Source organism: Oncorhynchus keta, unplaced genomic scaffold (assembly GCF_023373465.1).
Source record: "Oncorhynchus keta strain PuntledgeMale-10-30-2019 unplaced genomic scaffold, Oket_V2 Un_scaffold_18122_pilon_pilon, whole genome shotgun sequence".
Lineage (NCBI taxonomy): Eukaryota > Metazoa > Chordata > Actinopteri > Salmoniformes > Salmonidae > Oncorhynchus > Oncorhynchus keta.
This window is the reverse complement of record NW_026290835.1, coordinates 59,416-84,100: the sequence shown is the minus strand read 5'-3', so window position 1 is coordinate 84,100 and position 24,685 is coordinate 59,416. Positions and strand designations below refer to the sequence as shown.

Genomic DNA, 24,685 nt, shown 5'->3' with positions numbered 1-24,685 from the left:
TGAAATATACCTGCTGGAGCGCGTGCTACGGGTGGGTGTTGCTATGGTGACCAGTGAGCTGAGATAAGGCGGAGCTTTGCTAGGTAAAGACTTATAGATGACCAGGAGCCAGTGGGTTTAGCGGCAAATATGTAGCGAGGACCAGCCAATGAGAGCATAGAGGTCACAGAGGAGGGTAGTATATGGGGCATTGGTGACAAAGCAGATGGCACTGTGATAGACGACATCCAGTTTGCTGAGTAGAGTGTTGGAGGCTATTTTGTAAATGCCATCGCCGAAGTCAATGATCGGTAGGATAGTCAGTTTTACGAGGGTATGTTTGGCAGCATGAGTGAAGGAGGCGTTGTTGCGAAATAGGAAGCCAATTCTAGATTTAACTTTGGATTGGAGATGCTTAATGTGAGTCTGGAAGGAGAGTTCACTGTCTAACCAAACACCTAGGTATTTGTAGTTGTTTGTAGTTGTCCACATATTGTCCACAAGTCAGAGTAGTGATGCTAGTCGGACAGGCGGGCGGGTGCGGGCAGCGATCGTTTGAAGAGCATGCATTTCGTTTTACGAGTATTTAAGAGCAGTTGGAGGCCACAGAAGGAGTGTTGTATGTCATCGAAGCTCATTTGGAGGTCAGTTAACACAGTGTCAAAAGAAGGGCCAGATGCATTTATTTTAATTGTATTTTATTTCACCTTTATGTAACCAGGTAGGCAAGTTGAGAACAAGTTCTCATTTACAATTGCGACCTGGCCAAGATAAAGCAAAGCAGTTCGACAGATACAACGACACAGAGTTACACATGGAGTAAAACAAACATACAGTCAATAATACAGTATAAACAAGTCTATATACAATGTGAGCAAATGAGGTGAGAAGGGAGGTAAAGGCAAAAAAGGCCATGGTGGCAAAGTAAATACAATATAGCAAGTAAAACACTGGAATGGTAGTTTTGCAATGGAAGAATGTACAAAATAGAAATAAAAAATAATGGGGTGCAAAGGAGCAAAATAAATCAATTAATTAAATACAGTTGGGAAAGAGGTAGTTGTTTGGGCTAAATTATAGGTGGGCTATGTACAGGTGCAGTAATCTGTGAGCTGCTCTGACAGTTGGTGCTTAAAGCTAGTGAGGGAGATAAGTGTTTCCAGTTTCAGAGATTTTTGTAGTTCGTTCCAGTCATTGGCAGCAGAGAACTGGAAGGAGAGGCGGCCAAAGAAAGAATTGGTTTTGGGGGTGACTAGAGAGATATATATAGATATATATATATATATGCCTGCTGGAGCGCGTGCCACAGGTGGGAGATGCTATGGTGACCAGCGAGCTGAGATAAGGGGGGACTTTACCTAGCAGGGTCTTGTAGATGACATGGAGCCAGTGGGTTTGGCGACGAGTATGAAGCGAGGGCCAGCCAACGAGAGCGTACAGGTCGCAAGGGTGGGTAGTATATGGGGCTTTGGTAACAAAACGGATTGCACTGTGATAGACTGCATCCAATTTGTTGAGTAGGGTATTGGAGGCTATTTTGTAAATGACATCGCCAAAGTCGAGGATTGGTAGGATGGTCAGTTTTACAAGGGTATGTTTGGCAGCATGAGTGAAGGATGCTTTGTTGCGAAATAGGAACCCAATTCTAGATTTAACTTTGGATTGGATATGTTTGATATGGGTCTGGAAGGAGAGTTTACAGTCTAACCAGACACCTAAGTATTTGTAGTTGTCCACATATTCTAAGTCAGAGCCGTCCAGAGTAGTGATGTTGGACAGGCGGGTAGGTGCAGGTAGCGATCGGTTGAAGAGCATGCATTTAGTTTTACTTGTATTTAAGAGCAATTGGAGGCCACGGAAGGAGAGTTGTATGGCATTGAAGCTTGCCTGGAGGGTTGTTAACACAGTGTCCAAAGAAGGGCCAGAAGAATACAGAATGGTGTCGTCTGCGTAGAGGTGGATCAGAGACTCACCAGCAGCAAGAGCGACCTCATTGAGAGAAGAGAGTCGGTCCAAGAATTGAACCCTGTGGCACCCCCATAGAGACTGCCAGAGGTCCGGACAGCAGACCCTCCGATTTGACACACTGAACTCTATCAGAGAAGTAGTTGGTGAACCAGGCGAGGCAATAATTTGAGAAACCAAGGCTGTCGAGTCTGCCGATGAGGATGTGGTGATTGACAGAGTCGAAAGCCTTGGCCAGATCAATGAATATGGCTGCACAGTAATGTTTCTTATCGATGGCGGTTAAGATATCGTTTAGGACCTTGAGCGTGGCTGAGGTGCACCCATGACCAGCTCTGAAACCAGATTGCATAGCAGAGAAGGTATGGTGAGATTCGAAATGGTCGGTAATCTGTTTGTTGACTTGGCTTTCGAAGACCTTAGAAAGGCATGGCAGGATAGATATAGGTCTGTAGCAGTTTGGGTCAAGAGTGTCCCCCCCTTTGAAGAGGGGGATGACCGCAGCTGCTTTCCAATCTTTGAGAATCTCAGACGACACGAAAGAGAGGTTGAACAGGCTAGTAATAGGGGTGGCAACAATTTCGGCAGATCATTTTAGAAAGAAAGGGTCCAGATTGTCTAGCCCGGATGATTTATAGGGGTCCAGATTTTGCAGCTCTTTCAGAACATCAGCTGAACGGATTTGGGAGAAGGAGAAATGGGGAAGGCTTGGGCAAGTTGTTGTTGGGGGTGCAGTGCTGTTGACCGGGGTAGGAGTAGCCAGGTGGAAAGCATGGCCAGCCGTAGAAAAATGTTTATTGAAATTCTCAATTATGGTGGATTTATCAGTGGTGACAGTGTTTCCTATCTTCAGTGCAGTGGGCAGCTGGGAGGCGGTGTTCTTATTCTCCATGGACTTTACAGTCTCCCAGAACCTTTTTGAGTTAGTGTTGCAGGAAGCAAATTTCTGCTTGAAAAAGCTAGCCTAGGCTTCTCTAACTGCCTGTGTATAATGGTTTCTAGCTTCCCTGAACAGCTGCATATCACGGGGGCTGTTCGATGCTAATGCAGAACGCCATAGGATGTTTTTGTGTTGGTTAAGGGCAGTCAGGTCTGGGGAGAACCAAGGGCTATATCTGTTCCTGCATACAGAATGGTGTCGTCTGCATAGAGGTGGATCAAAGCGACATCATTGATATATACAGAGGAAAGAGTCGGCCCCAGAGTTGAACCCTGTGGCACCCCCATAGAGACTGCCAGAGGTCCGGACAACAGGTCCTCAGATTTGACACACTGAACTCTATCTGAGAAGTAGTTAGTGAACCAGGCGAGGCAGTCATTATAGAAACCAAGGCTGTTGAGTCTGCCGATAAGAATACGGTGATTGACTGAGTCAAAAGCCTTGGCCAGGTGGATGAAGACGGCTGCACAATTGTTCTTTTGACCAATCACATCAGAGCATTTTCAGAGCTGATCTGATTGGTCAAAATACCAATTAGTGGAAAAAAATATCAGAATTGGGCTGCAGGTGTAAACCCAGCCCATGTCCTGTGTGATTTCCAGTAGGTTACATACAGTTACATACAGTGTAGAGTTCGAAGTGAGGTGTTCTGTCTGTGTAAGCTCTGATTTTACTTTCAATCAATCAATCAACATATTTATCGTCCCAGTTCATTGAAATTTAATTGTGCTGATGTTCCAATACACTGCATGGAAAAACCATAAAACATTAATTAACTCTATTTAAAGGGATACTTTGGATTTTTGGCAACTTCTCCAGAGTCAGATGAACTTGTCTATACCATTTTTATGTCTCTGTGTCCAGTATGAAGGAAGTTAGTTAGTTTCAACAGCATATGCTAAGTAACGTTAGCGCAATGACTGGAAGTCTATGGATATCTGCTAGCATGTTACCTCCAGTCATTCTGCTAACGCTAGTTAGCAACTTCCTTCAAACTGCACACAGAGACATAAAAATGCTATCCACGAGTTCATCTGACTTCATTACTAAAATCTCAAAGTATCACTTTAAAAATAGTTGAGAGAACCATTGATTGCGACGCATCATTAAACTTAATTTGTATCTCCTATTCTTTTTCCCCTTGCTCCACTCTCTCTCTCCCTCAGGAGTGGTGCGTGAGTTGGCTACCAAGTCAGACAGCAAGCTTAAGTCTATCTCCACCACCAGGCTCAACCCACAGCATCATCTCTGGTACGAACTGCCCAGATTTATGTTATAATTGCCCTGAATGACTTGCATGTGTCCTGGATATGTTGTCATATCCTCACCATCTCCACTCGATGGTATTGAGCCAAGCCATAGGCCCATCTGTCTCTTACCCCCACTGTGACAGTGACAAGGCTGTGGTAACTTCTGTCTGGTGTTACTAAACCTCCACATTGTCGAAAATTGGGCTCTAAATTAGTGGCTAAGCCACATTCTAATGTCTTACATGTGTTTGCCTCAAGATGCTAAGAAAGCGCTAACGATGCATTACCTTTTAACAAGAGAGCTGATCCTGCAGTGCCATGTCCTTAGGGGCTTCATCCCAATACTGTGAAGTGGCTTCCTCCCCTATGATTTTCTTGTGTCCTTGCTCACCTGAAAGGAGCCTTCCCTTGTTTCTGTGGTAATGATGGAACACGCTGTACATTCACTGAGATAATTCATGGCTCAGTTATTATACTGCCTTTTTTTTGTGTAGCTGAAAACCACAACTACTCAGGGAACAGACTCACTGTTAGAACAGGACCGTAGGATGACTCAGGACTGTTTAATTGTTTATCATGCCTACCATTTCTGTGTAGCTTTTATAATCACACTATCGTGGATATAGTTGGAATAGCTATTAAAACATGGTCATTTTAAAGTCAACAACAGACTTAGAAACCACAAAATACTACACAGAATTAGTATTACCTCTGTCTGCTCATTTTCGAAAACAAATTCACCCAGGGGGCTATTTTGAAACCATAGACCAAAGTCGTCTTTATGTGTCTGTGATACAGATATGTCTATTTTTCCTGATTCATATCTCCACACTTTTGAGATCTGCCCCGTCTCAAAAGCACTTAGATTCAGAGTCTGATGTGGTGTATGGGCCTGATGTACAATGTGACGTTGTGAATATTAACCTGGTTGTCTCTTATGTAAGCCTTTCCTCTGTCTCCCCAGGCCCCTTGTGTGTGAAGACATGCAGACTGATGTGGAGGATGGCCAGCTACAGTTCTTCTACCTCCTGTCCTTTCTACATCAAGGTACATTAGAAGTGTGTGTATGTATACTGAACAAAAATATAAGCACAACATGTAAAATGTTGGTCCCATGTTTCATAAGATGAAAAAAAAGAACCCAGACATTTTCGATATGCACAAAAAGCTTATTTCTCTCATTTTGTGCACAAATGTTTTTGCATCCCTGTTAGTGAGCATTAATTTGCCAAGATAATCCATCTACCTGATAGGTGTGGCATATCAAGAAGCTGATTAATTAAAACTTCTTAGGGCTAGGCCCCTTTTTCTCCACTTCCTGTCTAAATGACGTGCCCAAAGTAAACTGCCTGTTGCTCAGGCCATGAAGCCAGGATATGCATATGATTGGTACCATTGGAAAGAAACGTTGAAGTTTGTAGAAATGTTAAAATAATGTAGGAGAATATAACACAATAGATATGGTACAAGAAAATACAAAAAAAACAACCAGATTTTTTTTTTTATATAGACTATGCTCTTACAATGGCAAGTATAAGGGTATACTCAATTCTAGTCTATGTTCAAGGTTTCAGGCTTGTAACTTCCAAAACGAATAAGAAATATTAGTTTTAGTATAGGGACACAGTCTTGGAAATTCGTGTTTGCGGGTGCCGTGAAGATGAGACGCACCTGCTAAAATTGGTTTCCTATTGAACATACTTCTTTCCTTAAGAAATATTATAGTTTGATTATATTTTAGGGTATCTGAGGAGTAAATAGAAACTAATTTAGAGATTTTCGGATTCCTTTCTCTGCATGTTGAACGAGTGGATTACTCAAATCGATGGCGCCAACTAAACAGACTTTTTGGGATATAAAGAAGGATTTTATCTAACAAAACAACACTACATGTTATAGCTGGGTATGACAAATCAGAGGAACATTTTCAAAAAGTAAGTGAATATTTCATCGCTATTTGTGAATTTATGAAACCTGTGCTTCAAACAATTGCATGGCATGCTTTCGCCGTAATAGCTACTGTAAATCGGACTTGTGCAGTTTTATCACACAACACAATCCCACAGGAATTCATGCTTTCGAACCAATATATTTATTTTTATTTTACCTTTATTTAACCAGGCAAGTCAGTTAAGAACAAATTCTTATTTTCAATGACGGCCTAGGAACAGTGGGTTAACTGCCTGTTCAGGGGCAGAACGACAGATTTGTACCTTGTCAGCTCGGGGGTTTGAACTTGCAACCTTCCGGTTACTAGTCTAATGCTCTAACCACTAGGCTACCCTGCCGCCCCAATATAAGACACTTGTATGTACCTAAATGTTTAATATCCATAATTTGTATGATATTTATTTGAATTACGCGCCCTCCAGTTTCACCGGAAGTTGTCCAGCTAGCGGGATGCGTAGCCCTAAGAAGTAGCGTGCTCACTACACATGTGCAACTTGTGCTGGGGACAATTAAAGGTCACTTCTAAAAATGTGCAGTTTTATCACACAACACAATCCCATAGATGTCTCATGTTTTGAGGGAGCGTGCAATTGGCATGCTGGCTGCAGGAATGGCCACCAGAGCTGTTGCAGGAGAATTTAATGGTCATTTTTGTACCATAAACTGCCTCCAACGTCATTTTAGAGAATTTGTCAGTACGTCCAACCGGCCTCATAACGGCAGACCACGTGTAACCATGCCAGCCCAGGACCTCCACATCTGGCTTCTTCGCCTGGTGATCGTCTGAGACCAGCCACCCGGACAGCTGATGAAACTGAGGAGTATTTCTGTCTGTAATAAAGCCCCCAGTGGGTGGGCCTGGCTCCCCAGTGGGTGGGTCTAAGCCCTCCCAGGCCCACACATGGCTGCGCCCCTGCTCAGTCATGTAAAATCCATAGATTAGGGCCTAATTTATTTATTTCAATTGACTGATTCTGTTTTTGAACTGTAACCCAGTAAAATCATTAAAATTGTTTTAATTTTGCGTTTATATTTTTATCTAGTGTATGTATGCATGTGCGTGCAATGCATAATTCTTAATGTTTCTCTGTGTAATTGAGTGTCTCTCCCTGCCTGTGGGTGCAGACTTTGCATCTGTAGCCAAGCATGGCTGCAGGCTATGGGCTGTGCAGGTGGAAAGAATGTTAACTACTGTAATTGTAACATGCACTGACCTGCCTCTGCTGAAGTTTTAAACTGGGTTTAAACTTCAGGAGGATGGAGGATTCGTTTTAAACGGGGTTTAAACATCAGGAAGATGAGGAATCGAATTGGAAATATATCCATTGACATAGGAAAGTGTCCACCCATTTGTGTCCAGCTACTTTATATCCCTGGACTTCAGTGGACTGGTGTGGGGAGAATGAGGGAGGACTATTACGTATATCACTTCCTACCCAGTCCTCCCACTGTCTCTCCCTGTTGGAGATCATGGTAGTCTAGTCAGACCCAGTGTTGCATGACTCTCTCTCCCTGTAGGAGATCACTGTAGTCTAGTCAGACCCAGTGTTGCATGACTCTCTCTCCCTGTAGGAGATCACTGTAGTCTAGTCAGACCCAGTGTTGCATGACTCTCTCTCCCTGTAGGAGATCACTGTAGTCTAGTCAGACCCAGTGTTGCATGACTCTCTCTCCCTGTAGGAGATCACTGTAGTCTAGTCAGACCCAGTGTTGCATGACTCTCTCTCCCTGTAGGAGATCACTGTAGTCTAGTCAGACCCAGTGTTGCATGACTCTCTCTCCCTGTAGTGTTGCAGATCACTGTTGCAGTTTAGTCAGACCCAGTGTTGCATGACTCTCTCTCCCTGTAGGAGATCACTGTAGTTTAGTCAGACCCAGTGTTGCATGACTCTCTCTCCCTGTAGGAGATCACTGTAGTCTAGTCAGACCCAGTGTTGCATGACTCTCTCTCCCTGTAGGAGATCACTGTAGTTTAGTCAGACCCAGTGTTGCATGACTCTCTCTCCCTGTAGGAGATCACTGTAGTTTAGTCAGACCCAGTGTTGCATGACTCTCTCTCCCTGTAGGAGATCACTGTAGTTTAGTCAGACCCAGTGTTGCATGACTCTCTCTCCCTGTAGGAGATCACTGTAGTCTAGCCAGACCCAGTGTTGCATGACTCTCTCTCCCTGTAGGAGATCACTGTAGTTTAGTCAGACCCAGTGTTGCATGACTCTCTCTCCCTGTAGGAGATCACTGTAGTCAGACCCAGTGTTGCAGTCAGACCCAGTGTTGCATGACTCTCTCTCCCTGTAGGAGATCACTGTAGTTTAGTCAGACCCAGTGTTGCAGGAGATCACTGTAGTCTAGTCAGACTGTTGCATGACTCTCTCCCTGTAGGAGATCACTGTAGTCTAGTCAGACCCAGTGTTGCATGACTCTCTCTCCCTGTAGGAGATCACTGTAGTCTAGTCAGACCCAGTGTTGCATGACTTTCTCTCCCTGTAGGAGATCACTGTAGTCTAGTCAGACCCAGTGTTGCATGACTCTCTCTCCCTGTAGGAGATCACTGTAGTCTAGTCAGACCCAGTGTTGCATGACTCTCTCTCCCTGTAGGAGATCACTGTAGTCTAGTCAGACCCAGTGTTGCATGACTCTCTCTCTCTCTCTCCCTGTAGTCTAACTTTAAGCGTCAGCTGTCAGAGAAGCTTACCGATCGCTGCAGCTGTACACAGCCCATCTGTAAATAGCCCATCCAACCAACTACCTACCTCATCCCCATATTTATTTTTGTTTTTCTGCTCTTTTGCACACCAGTTTTTCTACTTGCACATCCTCATCTGCACATATCACTCCAGTGTAAATCACTACATTGTAATTACTTCGCCAATATTGGCCTATTTATTGCCTTACTTCATTTGCACACACTGTATACAGATTTTTCTATTGTGTTATTGACTGTACAATTGTTTATCCCATGTGTAACTCTGTGTTGTTTTTGTCGCACTGCTTTACTTTATCTTGGCCAGGTCCCAGTTGTAAATGAGAACCTGTTCTCAACTGGCCTACCTGGTGAAAAAATAATAATATATCAAATCTAGTCAGATCCAGTTTTGCAGGACTCTTATTTATCCCCCTATATCCCTGGTGATTGACTGTCGACTGATCAAAGCTGGACAGTTCCTTCCTGGTTTAATGGAGTAGATCAACACTGAGAGGAGGAGATGAAGAAGAGGAGAGGGGGAGAGAGAGGCAGCTGTTTCCCGGTGGGGGTGCTAAGGAGATGAGAGCTTTGTCTTATCTCACCACAGTACCGGCGTCCCACTGATATGGCTCTTCCCGTGACTTCTTTGGAACTGGGGGGCAGTGTTGAGTAGCTTGGATGAATAAGGTGCCCAGAGTAAACTGCCTGCTACTCAGGCCCAGTTGCTAATATATGCATATCATCAGTGGATTTGGATAGAAAACTCTCTGAAGTTTCTAAAACTATTTGAATGATGTCTGTGAGTATAACATAACTCATATGGCAGGCAAAAGCCTGAGAAAAAAATCCAACCAGGAATTTGGAAATCTGAGGTTTGTAGTTTTTCAAGTCATTGCCTATCGAATATACGGTGTCTATGGGGTCATATTGCACTTCCTAAGGCTTCCAATAGATGTCAACCTTGTTTGATGCGTCTACTGTGAAGGAGGGGGGAATGGGAGCTGAATGAGTCAGAGGTCTGCCAGCGTGTCATGAGCTGACCACGCGCGTTCACGTGAGAGTTAGCTTGCCGTTCCAATGTATTTCTACAGACAAAGGAATTTTCCAGTTGAAACATTATTGAAGATTTATGATAAAACAAACATCCTAAAGATTGATTCTATACTTCGTTTGACATGTGTCTATGGACTGTAACGGAACTTTTTTACCTTTCGCCTGAATTTGGATTACTGTGCCAAACGCGTGAACAAAAAGGTATTTGGACATAAACTTTATCGAACACATCAAACATTTATTGTGGAACTGGGATTCCTGGGAGTGCATTCTGATGAAGATCATCAAAGGTATGTGAATATTTATAATGCTATTTCTGACTTTGTTGACTCCACAACATGGCGGATATCTGTATGGCTTGTTTTGGCCTCTGAGCGCTGTACTCAGATTATTGCATGGTGTGCTTTTTCGGTAATGTTTATTTGAAATCTGACACAGCAGTTGCATTAAGGAGAAGTGGATCTAAAATTCCATGCAATACACTTATCTTTTAACAATGTTTATTATGAGTATTTCTGTAAATTGATGTGGCTCTCTGCAAAATCACCGGATGTTTTGGAGCTACTGAACGTAACGCGCCAATGTAAACTGAGATTTTTGGATATAAATATGAACTTTATCAAACAAAACATACATGTATTGTGTAACATGAAGTCCTATGAGTGCCATCTGATGAAGATCATCAAAGGTTAGTGATTAATTTTAGCTCTTTCTGCTTTTTGTGGCTCCTCTCTTTGGCTGGAAAAATGTCTGGGTTTTTCTGTGACTAGGTGCTGACCTACAATAATCGTTCGGTGTGCTTTCGTCGTAAAGTATTTTTGAAATCAGACACTGTGGCTGGATTTACAACAAGTTTATATTTAAAATGGCGTGAAATACTTGTATATCTGAGGAATTTTAATTATGGGATATCTGTTGTTTTGAATTTGGCGCCCTGCACTTGTTGAGGTGGGACGCTACCTTCCCAAATATCCCAGAGAGGTTAACCAGACGGTAAAACACTTTGAGACCTGCCATAAGACCCCCTGTTAGATACATACAATACAAGCGAAACTATTTAGATGCAAGTATATGATTATAATCTGTACGGGGGGGGGGTTAAACATTTATCCAAATGCATATTTTCTGTGTGTTATATTCGTTCTCTCTGCCAGAAGACTGTGTGACCCCTCTGACAGTGCTGGCCACCCGGGAAACCCTGTACCTGCTCAACGAAGACCACCAATGGAGCAAGAGCTTGCCCCACCCATCAGCCAATGAGAACGGGGAACCCTGCAGTGGGCGGGTCACTGTTCAGGAGACCCAGCCAATCAGCTGTGTCAGCTCTGTCCATCTATGGTCGTCTGACCCGTGCAGAATGGACATCAAGCTTTACGATGAGGTGAGACTGAGGGAGGAAAGAGACATGTGATTGGTCTTAAATTAGGAAGGACTTCTTCTAAGTTCTCAAGGGTAAGCTGGACAAGCTAAATGCTATCATGAGCAAAGCTGGGCACACATTTGTATGTTTATTAGACATTTTTCAGGATGAAATCTCTTGAAATGCACCATCTTGTTTTCAAGAGTGTGCAGATGAAAACAACTAACAAACGAACAATACTTAGTAAGAAGAAGAATGTGGCAACTACTGTCTAACAATGAAATCTAATTTTATTTGTCATGTGCCAAGTCCAACTGTGAAATGCTTACTTATGTAGCTCTCTTCAGTAACCACGAGCACAACCGTTCCTTGATTTTAACTGGCGGCTTTATTCTGTAGTTTTAGTCAGAATTATCACCTTCCGTGAGAACTATAAAGTAAATGAAAAATACAGTTAAGCACACTCTTACAACCTTATCTTAAGAGTGACTTATTAGCTTGGTGTAACTCTGAAGTGCTTACATGCATAACAGTTTAACCGGCGTTATAACAGGTTCAGATTAAACACACGAATAAAGGAAAAATACCTCATTGGCTGCTTATTACAGAAGGGAGGAAATCAAACTTCACACTTATTATTCCTGGCATGAATTCACACTTCATCCTAACATACATGCTTCAACCTTTATGAACTACACCCTATGACATGAAAACTTAGCTAACACAGCGCGGGATTGCCTTCCCTCCAAAAGTGTGTTGCAACAATAAGGATCCCCGTTACAACAATATTAGCTACGTAGTTCCGCTTGTATTATTTCCCCCGCACAGCGGACACGTAAACAATTCAAACAAAAGACAACATAACCTCTAAGTCTAACTGTCAGTTACAACTTACAAGCCCTTAACCAACAAGGCAGTTATAAGAAAAATAAGAGTTAAGAAAATATTTACCCAGATAAACTAAAGTAAAAAAAGAAAATGTATAACACAATAAAATAATAATAACAAGACTATATACAGGGGGTTTCGGTACCGTGTCAATGTGCGGGGGTACAAGTTAGTCGAGGTAATATGTACAGTTGTCACGCCTTGGTCTTAGTATTTTGTGTTTTCCTTATTTATTTGGTCAGGCCAGGGTGTGACATGGGTTATTGTGGTGTGTTTTTTGTCTTGGGGTTTTGTGGGGTGTCTAATTAGTCTGTGGCTGCCTGAGGCGGTTCTCAATCAGAGTCAGGTGATTATCGTTGTCTCTGATTGGGAGCCATATTTAGGCAGCCATATTCTGTGAGTGTTTTCATGGGTGATTGTTCCTGTCTTTGTGTTTGCACCAGATAGGGCTGTTTCGGTTTTCACTTTTCATTATTTTGTAGTTTCCGCTTGTATTGTTTTTTCCTTCATTAAAATTATATCATGAATCATCATCACGCTGCATTTTGGTCCAATCCTTGTTCTACCTCTTCATCAGTGGACGAGATAGAAGAACGCCGTTAGAGAATCACCCACCACACCCGGACCGAGCGGCGTGGTAACAGGCAACAGCGACAGCAGAAGCAGCGAAAGGAGGAACGGACATGGGAGGATGAAATGTTTGGGGAAGGACCCTGGGATCAGCCTGGAGAATATCGCCGCCCCAAAAAAGAACTGGAGGCGGCGAGAGCTGAGAGGCGCTGGTACGAAGAGAAGCAACAGCGGCAGCAGGAGCAACAATATCGGGACTACACTACTTGGGAGGAAATAGACAGGTGGGCAGTCGACCCAGAGAGAGTGCCGGAGCCCGCCTGGGATTCGCTGGAGTAGTGCGAAGAGGGCTATAGGAGAATGGAGTTGGAGAAACAAGCACGACGGCGCAGAAGAAAGACCGAGAGTCAGCCCCAAAAATGTATTGGAGGGGGGGGACTCAGGGAGAGTGTGGTAGAGTCAGGAGTCAGACCTGAGCCAACTCTCCCTGTTTATCGTGAGGAGCCAAGGAGACCGGAACCAGAGCCGGTGTTAGAGGTGAGCGAAGCAGAGACTGTGAAGGAGTTAATGGGGAAAGTGGAGGAGAGAGTAATGAGGGAGTTGCTAGTATGGTGCTTTAGGTACGATATTCGTCCGACGGAGCGTGTCGGGGATTTGATGGCACCTGGGTCAGCGCTCCATACTCGTCCTGAGGTGCGTGTTAGTCGGCTGGTGAAAATTGTGCCAGCCTCACGCACTAGGCATCCTGTGTACCTACCTAGCCTTGCACGTCCTGTGCCAGCCCTGCTCTCAGGCTCTCCAGTACACCTTCACGGTCCGGTCCATCCTGTGCCACCTTCACACACCAGTCCTCCGGTGGCAGCTCCCCGCACCAGGCTTCCTGTGCGTGTCCTCGGTCCAGTACCACCAGTTCCAGCACCACGCACCAGGCCTTCAGTGCGCCTCGCCTGTTCAGCGCAGCCAGCGCTTTCCTCCTCTCCTGTGCTGCCGGAGTCTCCCGCCTGTTTAGCGCAGCCAGAGCTTTCCTCCTCTCCTGTGCTGCCGGAGTCTCCCGCCTGTTTAGCGCAGCCAGAGCTTTCCTCCTCTCCTGCGCTGCCGGAGTCTCCCGCATGTTCAGCGCAGCCAGAGCTGCCAGCCTGCATGGAGCAGCCTGAGCTGCCAGCCTGCATGGAGCAGCCAGAGCTGTCAGTCTGCAGGGAGCAGCCAGAGCTGCCAGTCTGCATGGAGCAGCCAGAGCTGTCAGTCTGCATGGAGCAGCGTATAGCTGTCAGTCTGCATGGAGCAGCCAGAGCTGTCAGTCTGCATGGAACAGCCAGAGCTGCCAGTCTGCAGGGAGCAGCCAGAGCTGCCAGTCTGCATAGAGCAGCCAGAGCTGTCAGTCTGCATGGAGCAGCCAGAGCTGTCAGTCTGCATGGAGCAGCCAGAGCTGCCAGTCTGCATGGAGCTGCCAGAGCTGCCAGTCTGCATGGAGCTGCCAGAGCTGCCAGTCTGCATGGAGCTGCCAGAGCTGCCAGTCTGCATGGAGCTGCCAGAGCTGCCAGTCTGCATGGAGCAGCCAGAGCTGCCAGTCTGCATGGAGCAGCCAGAGCTGCCAGTCTGCATGGAGCAGCCAGAGCTGCCAGTCTGCATGGAGCAGCCAGAGCTGCCAGTCTGCATGGAGCAGCCAGAGCTGCCAGTCTGCATGGAGCAGCCAGAGCAGCTAGATCCGCCAGTCAGCCAGACTCTTCCAGATCTGCCAGTCAGCCAGATTCTTCCAGTCAACCAGACTCTTCCAGATCTGCCAGTCAACCAGACTCTTCCAGATCTGCCAGTCAACCAGACTCTTCCAGATCTGCCAGTCAACCAGACTCTTCCAGATCTGCCAGTCAACCAGACTCTTCCAGATCTGCCAGTCAACCAGACTCTTCCAGATCTGCCAGTCAACCAGACTCTTCCAGATCTGCCAGTCAGACCAGACTCTTCCAGATCTGCCACTCTTCCAGATCTGCCAGTCAACCAGACTCTTCCAGATCTGCCAGTCAACCAGACTCTTCCAGATCTGCCAGTCAACCAGACTCTTCCAGATCTGCCAGTCAACCAGACTCTTCCAGATCTGCCAGTCAACCAGACTCTTCCAGATCTGCCAGTCAACCAGACTCTTCCAGATCCGCCAGCCAGCCAGGATCTGCTGAGCTTCCTACCTGCCTGAGCTTCCTCTCAGTGCTGAGCTTCCTCTCAGTGCCGTGCTTCCCTCAGTGCCGGGCTTCCCCTCAGTGCCGGGCTTTCCCTCAGTGCCGGGCTTCCCCTCAGTGCCGGGCTTTCCCTCAGTCCCGAGCTGCCCCTCAGTCCCGAGCTGCCCCCCCTCAGTCCCCCTCAGCTGCCCCTCAGTCATGAGCTGCCCCTCAGTCCAGTGGGGTTCTGGGTGAGGACTATTAGGCCATGGTCGGTGGCGAGGGTGGATTATCCCAGGACGCGAGGGGGAGGAACTATGACATTAATGGAGTGGGGTCCACGTCCCGAGCCGGAGCCGCCACCATGGACAGACGCCCACCCAGACCCTCCCTATGGTTTTGAGGTGCGTCCGGGAGTCCGCACCTTAGGGTGGGGGTGGTTCTGTCACGCCTTGGTCTTAGTATTTTGTGTTTTCCTTATTTATTTGGTCAGGCCGGGGTGTGACATGGGTTATTGTGGTGTGTTTTTTGTCTTGGGGTTTTGTGGGGTGTCTAATTAGTCTATGGCTGCCTGAGGCGGTTCTCAATCAGAGTCAGGTGATTATCGTTGTCTCTGATTGGGAGCCATATTTAGGCAGCCATATTCTGTGAGTGTTTTCGTGGGTGATTGTTCCTGTCTTTGTGTTTGCACCAGATAGGGCTGTTTCGGTTTTCACTTTTCATTATTTTGTAGTTTCCGCTTGTATTGTTTTTTCCTTCATTAAAATTATATCATGAATCATCATCACGCTGCATTTTGGTCCGATCCTTGTTCTACCTCTTCATCAGAGGAGGAGATAGAAGAACGCCGTAACAACAGTACCAGTCAAAAGTTTGGACACCTACTCATTCAAGGGTTTCTTTATTTTTACTATTTTCTACATTTTACTTCAAAATCTATGAATAACACATATGGAATCATGTATTAACCAAAAAAGTGTTAAACAAATCTAAATCTATTTCATATTTGTGATTCTTCAAAGTAGCTACCCATTGCCTTTATGACAGCTTTGCACACTCTTGGCATTCTCTCAACCAGCTTCACCTGGAATGCTTTTCCAACAGTCTTGAAGGAGTTCCCACATATGCTGAGCACTAGTTGGCTGCTTTTCCTTCGCTCTGCAGTCCAACTCATCCCAAACCATCTCAATTGGGTTGTTGTGGAGGCCAGGTCATCTGATGCAGATCTCCATCACTCTCCTTCTTATTCAAATAGCCCGTACACAGCCTGGAGGTGTGTTGTGTCATTGTCCTGTTGAAAAACAAATGATAGTCCCACTAAGCTCAAACCAGATGGGATGGCGTATCGCTGTGCTAGCCATGCTGGTTAAATGTGCCTTGCATTCTAAAATCACCAACAGTATCACCTGCAAAGCACCGTCAAACCTCCTCCATGCTTCACGGTGGGAACCACACATGCCGAGATCATCCGTTCACCTACTCTGCGTCTCAAAGACATGGCGGCTGGAACCAAAAATCTTAAATTTGGGCTCATCAGACCGGAGGAAAGATTTCCACTTGTCTAATGTCCATTGCTCGTGTTTCTTATTATTGCTGTCCTTTAATGGTGGCTTCTTTGCAGCGAATCGACCATGAAGGCCTGATTCACGCAAAGGGTGGCTACTTTAAAGAAACTCCAATGTAAAATACACACTGCTCAAAAACATAAAGGGAACACTAAAATAACACATCCTAGATCTGAATGAATGAAATATTCTTATTAAATACCTTTTCTTTACATAGTTGAATGTGCTGACAACAAAATCACACAATTATCAATGGAAGTCAAATTACCAACCCATGGAGGTCTGGATTTGGAGTCACACTCAAAATTAAAGTGGAAAACCACACGACAGGCTGATCCAACTTTGATGTAATGTCCTTAAAACAAGTCAAAATGAGGCTCAGTAGTGTGTGTGGCCTCCACGTGCCTGTATGACCTCCCTACAACACCTGGGCATGCTCCTCATGAGGTGCCGGATGGTCTCCTGAGGGATCTCCTCCCAGACCTGGACTAAAGCATCCGCCAACTCCTGGACAGCCTGTGGTGCAACGAGCGAGACATGATGTCCCAGATGTGCTCAATTGGATTCAGGTCTGGGGAACGGGCGGGCCAGTCCATAGCATCAATGCCTTCCTCTTGCAGGAACTGCTGACACACTCCAGCCACATGAGGTCTAGCATTGTCTTGCATTAGGAGGAACCCAGGGCCAACCGCACCAGCATATGGTTTTACAAGGGGTTTCAGTATCTCATCTCGGTACCTAATGGCAGTCAGGCTACCTCTGACGAGCACATGGAGGGCTGTGCGGCCCCCCCAAAGAAATGCCACCCCACACCATGACTGACCAGCCGCCAAACCGGTCATGCTGGAGGATGTTGCAGGCAGCAGAACGTTCTCCACAGTGTCTCCAGACTCTGTCACGTCTGTCACGTGCTCAGTGTGAACCTGCTTTCATCTGTGAAGAGCAAAGGGCACCAGTGGCGAATTTGCCAATCTTGGTGTTCTCTGGCAAATGCCAAACGTCCTGCACGGTGTTGGGCTGTAAGCACAACCCCCACTTGTGGACGTCGGGCCCTCATACCACCCTCATGGAGTCTGTTTCTGACCGTTTGAGCAGACACATGCACATTTGTGGCCTGCTGGATGTCCTTTTGCAGGGCTCTGGCAGTGCTCCTCCTGCTCCTCCTTGCACAAAGGCGGAGGTAGCGGTCCTGCTGCTGGGTTGTTGCCCTCCTACGGCCTCCTCCACGTCTCCTGATGTACTGGCCTGTCTCCTGGTAGTGCCTCCATGCTCTGGACACTACGCTGACAGACACAGCAAACCTTCCTGCCACAGCTCGCATTGATGTGCCATCCTGGATGAGCTGCACTACCTGAGCCACTTGTGTGGGTTGTAAAGACTCCGTCTCATGCTACCACTAGAGTGAAAGCACCGCCAGCATTCAGAAGTGACCAAAACATCAGCCAGGAAGCATAGGAACTGAGAAGTGGTCTGTGGTCACCACCTGCAGAACCACTCCTTTATTGGGGGTGTCTTGCGAATTGCCTATCATTTCCACCTGTTGTCTATTCCATTTGCACAACAGCATGTGACATTTTATTGTCAATCAGTGTTGCTTCCTAAGTGGACAGTTTGATTTCACAGAAGTGTGATTGACTTGGAGTTCCATTGTGTTGTTTAAGTGTTCCCTTTATGTTTTTGAGCAGTGAATTTAGATTTGTTTAACACTTTTTTGGTTACTACATGATTCCATATGTGTTATTTCATAATTTTGACTCTTCACTATTTTTCTACAATTTAGAAAATAGTAAAAATAAAGAAAAACCCTTGAATGAGTAGGTGATTTAAATTTAGACCGGTAGTGTAGATATTTACAAATGTCGTCACATGGTGATGTTTCTATTAGTTAAGAAAACAGTTTGATCTTATCATTTGAAAAAGGGCTTTCTTAAATTCAATGTGTGATTTTAATGTCCTGATTTCTATAGGTAAATGATTTGTCAATTGGGTTTTCCTTTTAATAAATATACACAGCACGACAAAACATGTTTTAAGTTGATCCATTTAAAAAGAAATTGGTTCTAACGCAGTTGTCTTCTGTTTGAGAGTGGCAGTCCATTTAGTGATTCAGACATTGTGCAATGATGTCTTATAATAGCATACAAGAATGAATCTGCAAAGATTATGACATCGAGTTCTCAAAGTAAGGTCTTGGTTGTGATTTGAAAGATGTCACTATAGTCTAGGATAGGAAGCAGCAGATGGTTTACTACGGTCTTTCTAATGGATACAGTAAAACAACTCTGTATTGTAACCCAGGCTTATAGTTTGTTGTTTTTCTAAAAATCTATATGCTCTTCAAAAAATCATTCAGAATCTATTCTCAAACCCAGATATTTCAAACAATCAACACTTCCAAGCATTGTTCCATCACTTCCCCAAAAAATTAAATTGCCAGTATTGTCAGCAACTCATTCTTTGCCGTGTACCAAAGCGCATGATATAGGTGTGTGTATGCATTGGTGTCCACATCACCAATGAACTATCATGGTCCAAACATACCAAGACAGTCGTGAGGAGGGCATGACACAACCTTTTTCCCCTCAAGAGACTGTTTTGGCATGGGTCCTGAGATCCTCAAAAGGTTCTACAGCTGCACTATTGAGAGCATCCTGACCGGTTGCATCACCACCTGGTATGGCAACTGCTCGGGCATCTGACCGTAAGGTGATACAGAGGGTATTGCGAACAGCCCAGAACATCACTGGGGCCAAGCTTCCTGCCATCCAGGACCTATATAATAGGTGGTGTCAGAGGAAAGCCCAGAAAATTGTCAGACTCCAGTCACCCAAGTTATTGACTGTTTTCTCTGCTACCGCATGGCAAGCGGTACTGGAGCGCCAAGTCTTGGACCAAAAGGCTGCTCAACAGCTTCTACCCCCAAGCCATTATGAATTGTTCAGCAGTCTAAAAATCGCCACCGGACAATTTACATTGACCCCCAACCTCCTGTACACTGCTGCAACTCGCTGTTTATTTGTTACCTATGCATAGTCACTTCGCCCCCACCTACATGTACAGATTACCTCAATTAGCCTGTACCCCCGCGCACTGACTCAGTACCAGTGCCACCTGTATATAGCCTTGTTATTGTAATTCTTATTGTGTTACTTTTTATTTTAGTCTACTTGGTAAATATTTTCTTCTTCTTGATTAAGGGCTTGAAGTAAGCATTTCACGGTGAAGTCTACACTTGTTGTATTTGGCGCATGTGGCAAATAAAGTTTGATTTGATTTGAGCATGTGAGTGTCTGTATGTGTTTCCTGTGCAGATAGTGAAGGAGGAGAAGACGTGGTCGTTGCACTCTGACAGTGCAGAGCTGGTGCAGGGCCTGCTGGTCTGGGTCAGAACACAATGGGAGAACATGTTCGGAGTCAAACTCGCCATCACCAACCTCACCCTACCAGCCTGAGGGAAAACACCCACCCTTCCAACTGTGTGTGGGTCTGTCTGTCTTCACTGTCAGACTTGACCCTCAAAAGGACAGTATGTTTACCTGGTTTGAAGCCAACTATGATTTCCTCATGTTTGTTCACTTTTACAAAAGCACTGATCTGTTAACGCCTCATCTGAATCCCGTCCATTTTCTAACCCTGCCAGTATAGCCAGCCAGGGAGAGTGCCTTGTGGTGTTGCCAGTCCTGCTACGTTCTAATGCACCTTGAATATGTGAAAGGGGTGAGGGGGAATCGTGTGTTTCTTTCAGGGGGGTGAGGACAGGATAAGGAGGGAGAAAGGGGTAAGCAAAAATGTGAGTTGGGGGGTAATTGTGTGTGTGTGTTATGAAGGAGGTTAGTCCATTCCTCTGAAGCTCAGTGGACTGTGACTTCATCAGGAGTCCCGGGACTGGAACAGTGAGTTGTGACATCACACGCTCGGCACAAGGCTCTCTAGCCGTCCCGTGAGGCTCCGCTCCGGACACCTCTGACGTGACACCTCTTGGTTATTTTCAATCAGGGACTTTTGATGTCTCTATGCACTGTGATTATGTAAAGGAAAAGGGCAACCCAAGTGAAGAGTTGCAGCCAAGGCAATGAACCGGGACAGTATCTGTGTTCTGTATCCTTGGGAAAAGTGCAGAATACACATGATAGGGAATGTGAAAGGGAAGGGTTCTGACTGACCTGTTTTAAAGTGGGAGATGTTAGTTGGTTTGTGGCTGTCTGTTAAAATGTGTAGTCTTATGCTAATATCTCTAGTGCAGTTTAACTATATTGTGAATGTAAAGTGAATACTATTTTTGACAGATGAAGACAGATGAAAAGATGTGTAGAAGTGGACGACAAACAGATGTGTGTAACTTAATTTATTTACCGTCAGCAAATCAATGACAAAAAAACTATAGCTTTTTGTACATGAAGTAAAAATGCATATCTGTGGTACAATACATCCTGTACAATACACTGTATTTCCACATGTTTGTCCAACTCTTTTCATTTTCACAGTGAGAAAGTTCCAATAGCTACTTTTCCCTCTGTAATCATGTAGTTCCAGAGGGTTTTTTCATTGTTCTCACACAGTCAGCCCAATGTCAACCACAACCGCAGCAATGCACCCCTGTCGTCACGTTAATCCTCCAGGCATCCACGTGACCACACACACAACTACCAATAATCATCACTTTCTGCCCCATCAGACCCCCTTGCGGTTGGTTCTTCAATGAAACATTTTGACAATTCCTAAGATTTTATTGTGTAATACAAGAACATTTCCACACCAAGTGACATTTTTCATAGGAGGAATACAAATTCTGAAAAGTTACACAAAGCTTTGAAATAGATTAATGTGTACTATAGGCTTAACCTTCACACTGATAGTCTGTCTATCCATTCCTGTCATGTCAGGGCTCACAAGAAAGGAAGGAAGCACTTTAAAACCCTCTAGATGTTAAATGATTTCCTTTCAGGGAGAGATTGGTCAGGACCAAATCTCCAAAGAGAAAGCAGCACAACGTCCAGGAAAACTCCCTAGAAGGCAGCAACCTAGGAAGAAACCTGGAGAGGAATCGTGCTCAAAGGGGACGGCACTTCTCTTCAGGCTGGGCCGAGTGGGGAGTTAAGAGTACATGTGGCCATTCATTCCAGAAGTTCAAACGTTCATAGATCACCAGCAGGGTCATATAATAACCATGGTGGCTATAGAGAGGGCAACAGTTCAACAACTGGGGGAGTCAATGTCAGTTGGCTTTTCACGACCAGGTGTTCTGAGATGAGAGAGTGAATCAGGGTCGCAAGACACTGACCCTGTACAATGTTACACCTGGACGGAGGCAATCAGGCAAGATATAACCCCACCCACTTTGCCAAAGCACAGCCCCCACACCCCTGTACACACATATTCAACGTTTTCAAGTAGTTCTTGTTTTCTCAGTTAGTAGAGCATGGTGCTTGCAATGCCAGGGTTGTGGGTTCAATTCCCATGGGGGACCAGTACGAAAAAAAGTCTGAAAACGGATGCACTTGGTACTATAAATCAGTCTGGACAAGTGTCTGCTAAATGACTAAAATGTGAAATAAAACATCTGCGATGCACAACTCTACTAATCAACCCACCACATGGCTAATGAAGAACTTTTATTTGATGTCCTCCCCCCTCCAGTGGTTCCAAATGGTAGGGAACACAGGAGAACACAACACCAGATGAGTAAAACATCAGATCTATCTGGCAGGCACATATGTCAAAATGTTAAGGCTTAATTTGTACTGATCAACAGTTGCCCAACGGAGACACTAATTAAACTCTGCCTAAAAGACCCAGAGGTGATAGACTAACATTCACGTAGAGATGAAGATGTGGGGACATTTTCTCTGCTTGCGTGAGAAGGATTGGGATAGTAGTGTTAAATATCACAACATATACACTTCCTGCAACATTCTTGGGGCCCTTGACACTGCTCTGGCAATGCTACTCAAGCGTTGCCCACCCCTGGGAGAAGACAGCAGTGTCCCAGTCCTGCTGTCACTGCCCCATGCAGGGAGGGGACTTTCTTCTGTTTGTTTTTCCAGAGTAAAGACCAACAGTTCCTTATTGAGCACTGTGAATGACACCAGAGAGAGTCAACATACCACCTGTAAGTAGTAAATATACCCCCCCACGAAAAAATATTGCAGTTAGCGTGCAGTATAACTACAGTATGCTGCAAATACTGCACTCAAAATAACATTTTTTTACTGCAGTAATTTTGCAGTGTAACTGCAGTTAGAATGCAGTCAAACTGCAGAACACTGCAGTTATTCTGCAATTTCTGTGTATAAAATACCACAGTTGACTGCAGTTACTGCACTTTTACTGCAGTTTCAAAACTGCAAGAATTTTTTGGAAGGGCTTTGTTGATGGCAACGAGCCCTTCCTGGCTGTGAAGATGGGATGGGACTCTGTTCAGGAAACGTGTTAAAGACTCACTGGGCAAAAACTGGTTGTATCAACGTATCAACCTACCAAAAAAGAAATCAGTGAAAGCCTATTGGATTTGTAAAAAGTAATCAGCACAAGGGAAATTCCTCCTAACTTATAACATAAATCCAATAACATGGTGACATGCTTTGTTGATTTCTTGTGGAATTCACATTAGTTGACAACTCAACCAAATGTAAATCAAAACTAAACATTGAACTGATGTCTTTACCCAGTGCCCTTAATAAAAAAGATTGCAGTCAGAATGCAGTTTAACTGCAGTACAATGCAGTATAACTGCAGTTAAAGTGCAGTCTAACTGCAGTATGCTGCAAATACTGCATCCGTTTTTTTACTACAGTAATTTTGCAGTGTAACTGCAGTTATTCTGCAATTACTCTATCCAAAATACCTCAGTCGACTGCACTTTTACTGCAGTTTCAAAACTGCAATATTTTCTTGGGAGGGTGTTTTAAAGAGATTCAGTAGGAGTGGATTATGCGTTTGATTATCACACCTATGGCATAATAAACCCGCGGTAGTAAACAACATTAGCGGACCTGTTTTGTCTTGCATGACGCCCACATGTTTGACGTAGGTACTCTGTATTGTTCCAATAAACTCCAGCAGCACTTACCCTATTAAATCTGTCGCCTGTTATTTCAAACAAGGTTTTTGTTTGGCAAATAAGCTTGTGATAGATGGGTTCCGGGTTTGTGGACGTTACAGTGGGACCGTTCTATTACCATACCATATATGGCAAACATCGGATGTTGGCACCACTATGCAAGCTGTTATGTGTGAATTTAAAGGTTTTAACAGTGGAGGAATGTGTACACACAGCCCATCAGCATGTGCGCTGAGACCAGCCAAAATACCAAGCTTGAGTTCAGGCAACAGGTGCTTCGACTCAAGATTGGTATTTTCTATTCTACTTTTATCAAACTCACTTGGGAGGTATGCTTTTGGGTTTAAGATGCTGTAGACGTTGAATCACTGGCATCTTGCTATGTATGACACACGATACACAATCTTATCAATCAGTGGAGGCTGTTGAGGGGAGGACGGCTCATAATAATGTCTGGAACAGAGCATATGGAATAGCATCAAACACATGGAAACCAAGTGTTTAATGTATTTGATACCATTCCACTTACTCCGCTCCAGACATTACCACGAGCCCGTCCTCCCCAATGAAGGTGCCACCAACCTCCTGTGCTATCAATAAGGATATTGTTAATTTACCACACGAGTGACAGAAATGCATATTCCATTTCCCCAGTAGACTTCCAATACATATTAGACATAGCTACATAACTAGAGTGGACATTCTTTGGCCATTTGGACACAGGCACACAGCTGGGCTGATGTGGAATACCACAGCCAGTCTCTCACAGTGTTGAGCTGAGAGTTGATCTGGCTCTGGTCCAGCTCTACAACTGTGTGATAGGGACACCAGGGAGCATGTTGTTATAGCATACTCCTTCTCCCTATCTACACAACCAACAAGACAGGGAGCAGCTGGAGCAGGATCTACCTCACACACAAGGAGCGCTCACAATCAAAGGATTGTTCTTTAAATGCTCTCTCTCTACCCCCCCATATATATTTCATTGCCCTGATGATAAGTAGCCTAAATTGTGACATGTGTATAACTAACTACCTCATAAAGTTAAAGCAGATCCTTAACTGCACCTACCTATTGTGTTTTTTGATTGTAGAGATAAATATCTGTCTTTCTTTGTTTAATTAATCTAAGAAAAGCAATAAAATTATACAAAAAAGTGTGAACTAAATTACAGTATACAGCAAACAGTATCTAGTCAGCTATTATATCTCAAGTTTCAGATAAGGGCCTCCTAAACGGGGCAGGGTTACGTGGAGGTATGGTAGGAGGAGA

The 24,685-nt window shown here is 44.7% G+C and overlaps 1 protein-coding gene across 4 annotated transcripts in view; it reads left to right on the top strand.

Moving 5' to 3' along the window:
- Positions 1 to 20,779, top strand: part of LOC118370015 (serine/threonine-protein kinase 11-interacting protein) — a 48,065-nt gene extending 27,286 nt beyond the window's left edge. For 3 of the 4 annotated variants that reach the window (XM_052514639.1, XM_052514638.1, XM_052514636.1), the window contains exons 23-26: positions 4,051 to 4,135; positions 5,099 to 5,181; positions 10,975 to 11,201; positions 19,665 to 20,779. In XM_052514639.1, coding sequence (XP_052370599.1) covers positions 4,051 to 4,135; positions 5,099 to 5,181; positions 10,975 to 11,201; positions 19,665 to 19,805 — 536 coding nt within the window. In that variant the 3' untranslated portion in view covers positions 19,806 to 20,779. The remainder of the gene's footprint in view (positions 1 to 4,050; positions 4,136 to 5,098; positions 5,182 to 10,974; positions 11,202 to 19,664) is intronic. The other variant, XM_052514640.1, reaches the window with a different exon arrangement.
- Positions 20,780 to 24,685: the final 3,906 nt, after the last annotated feature.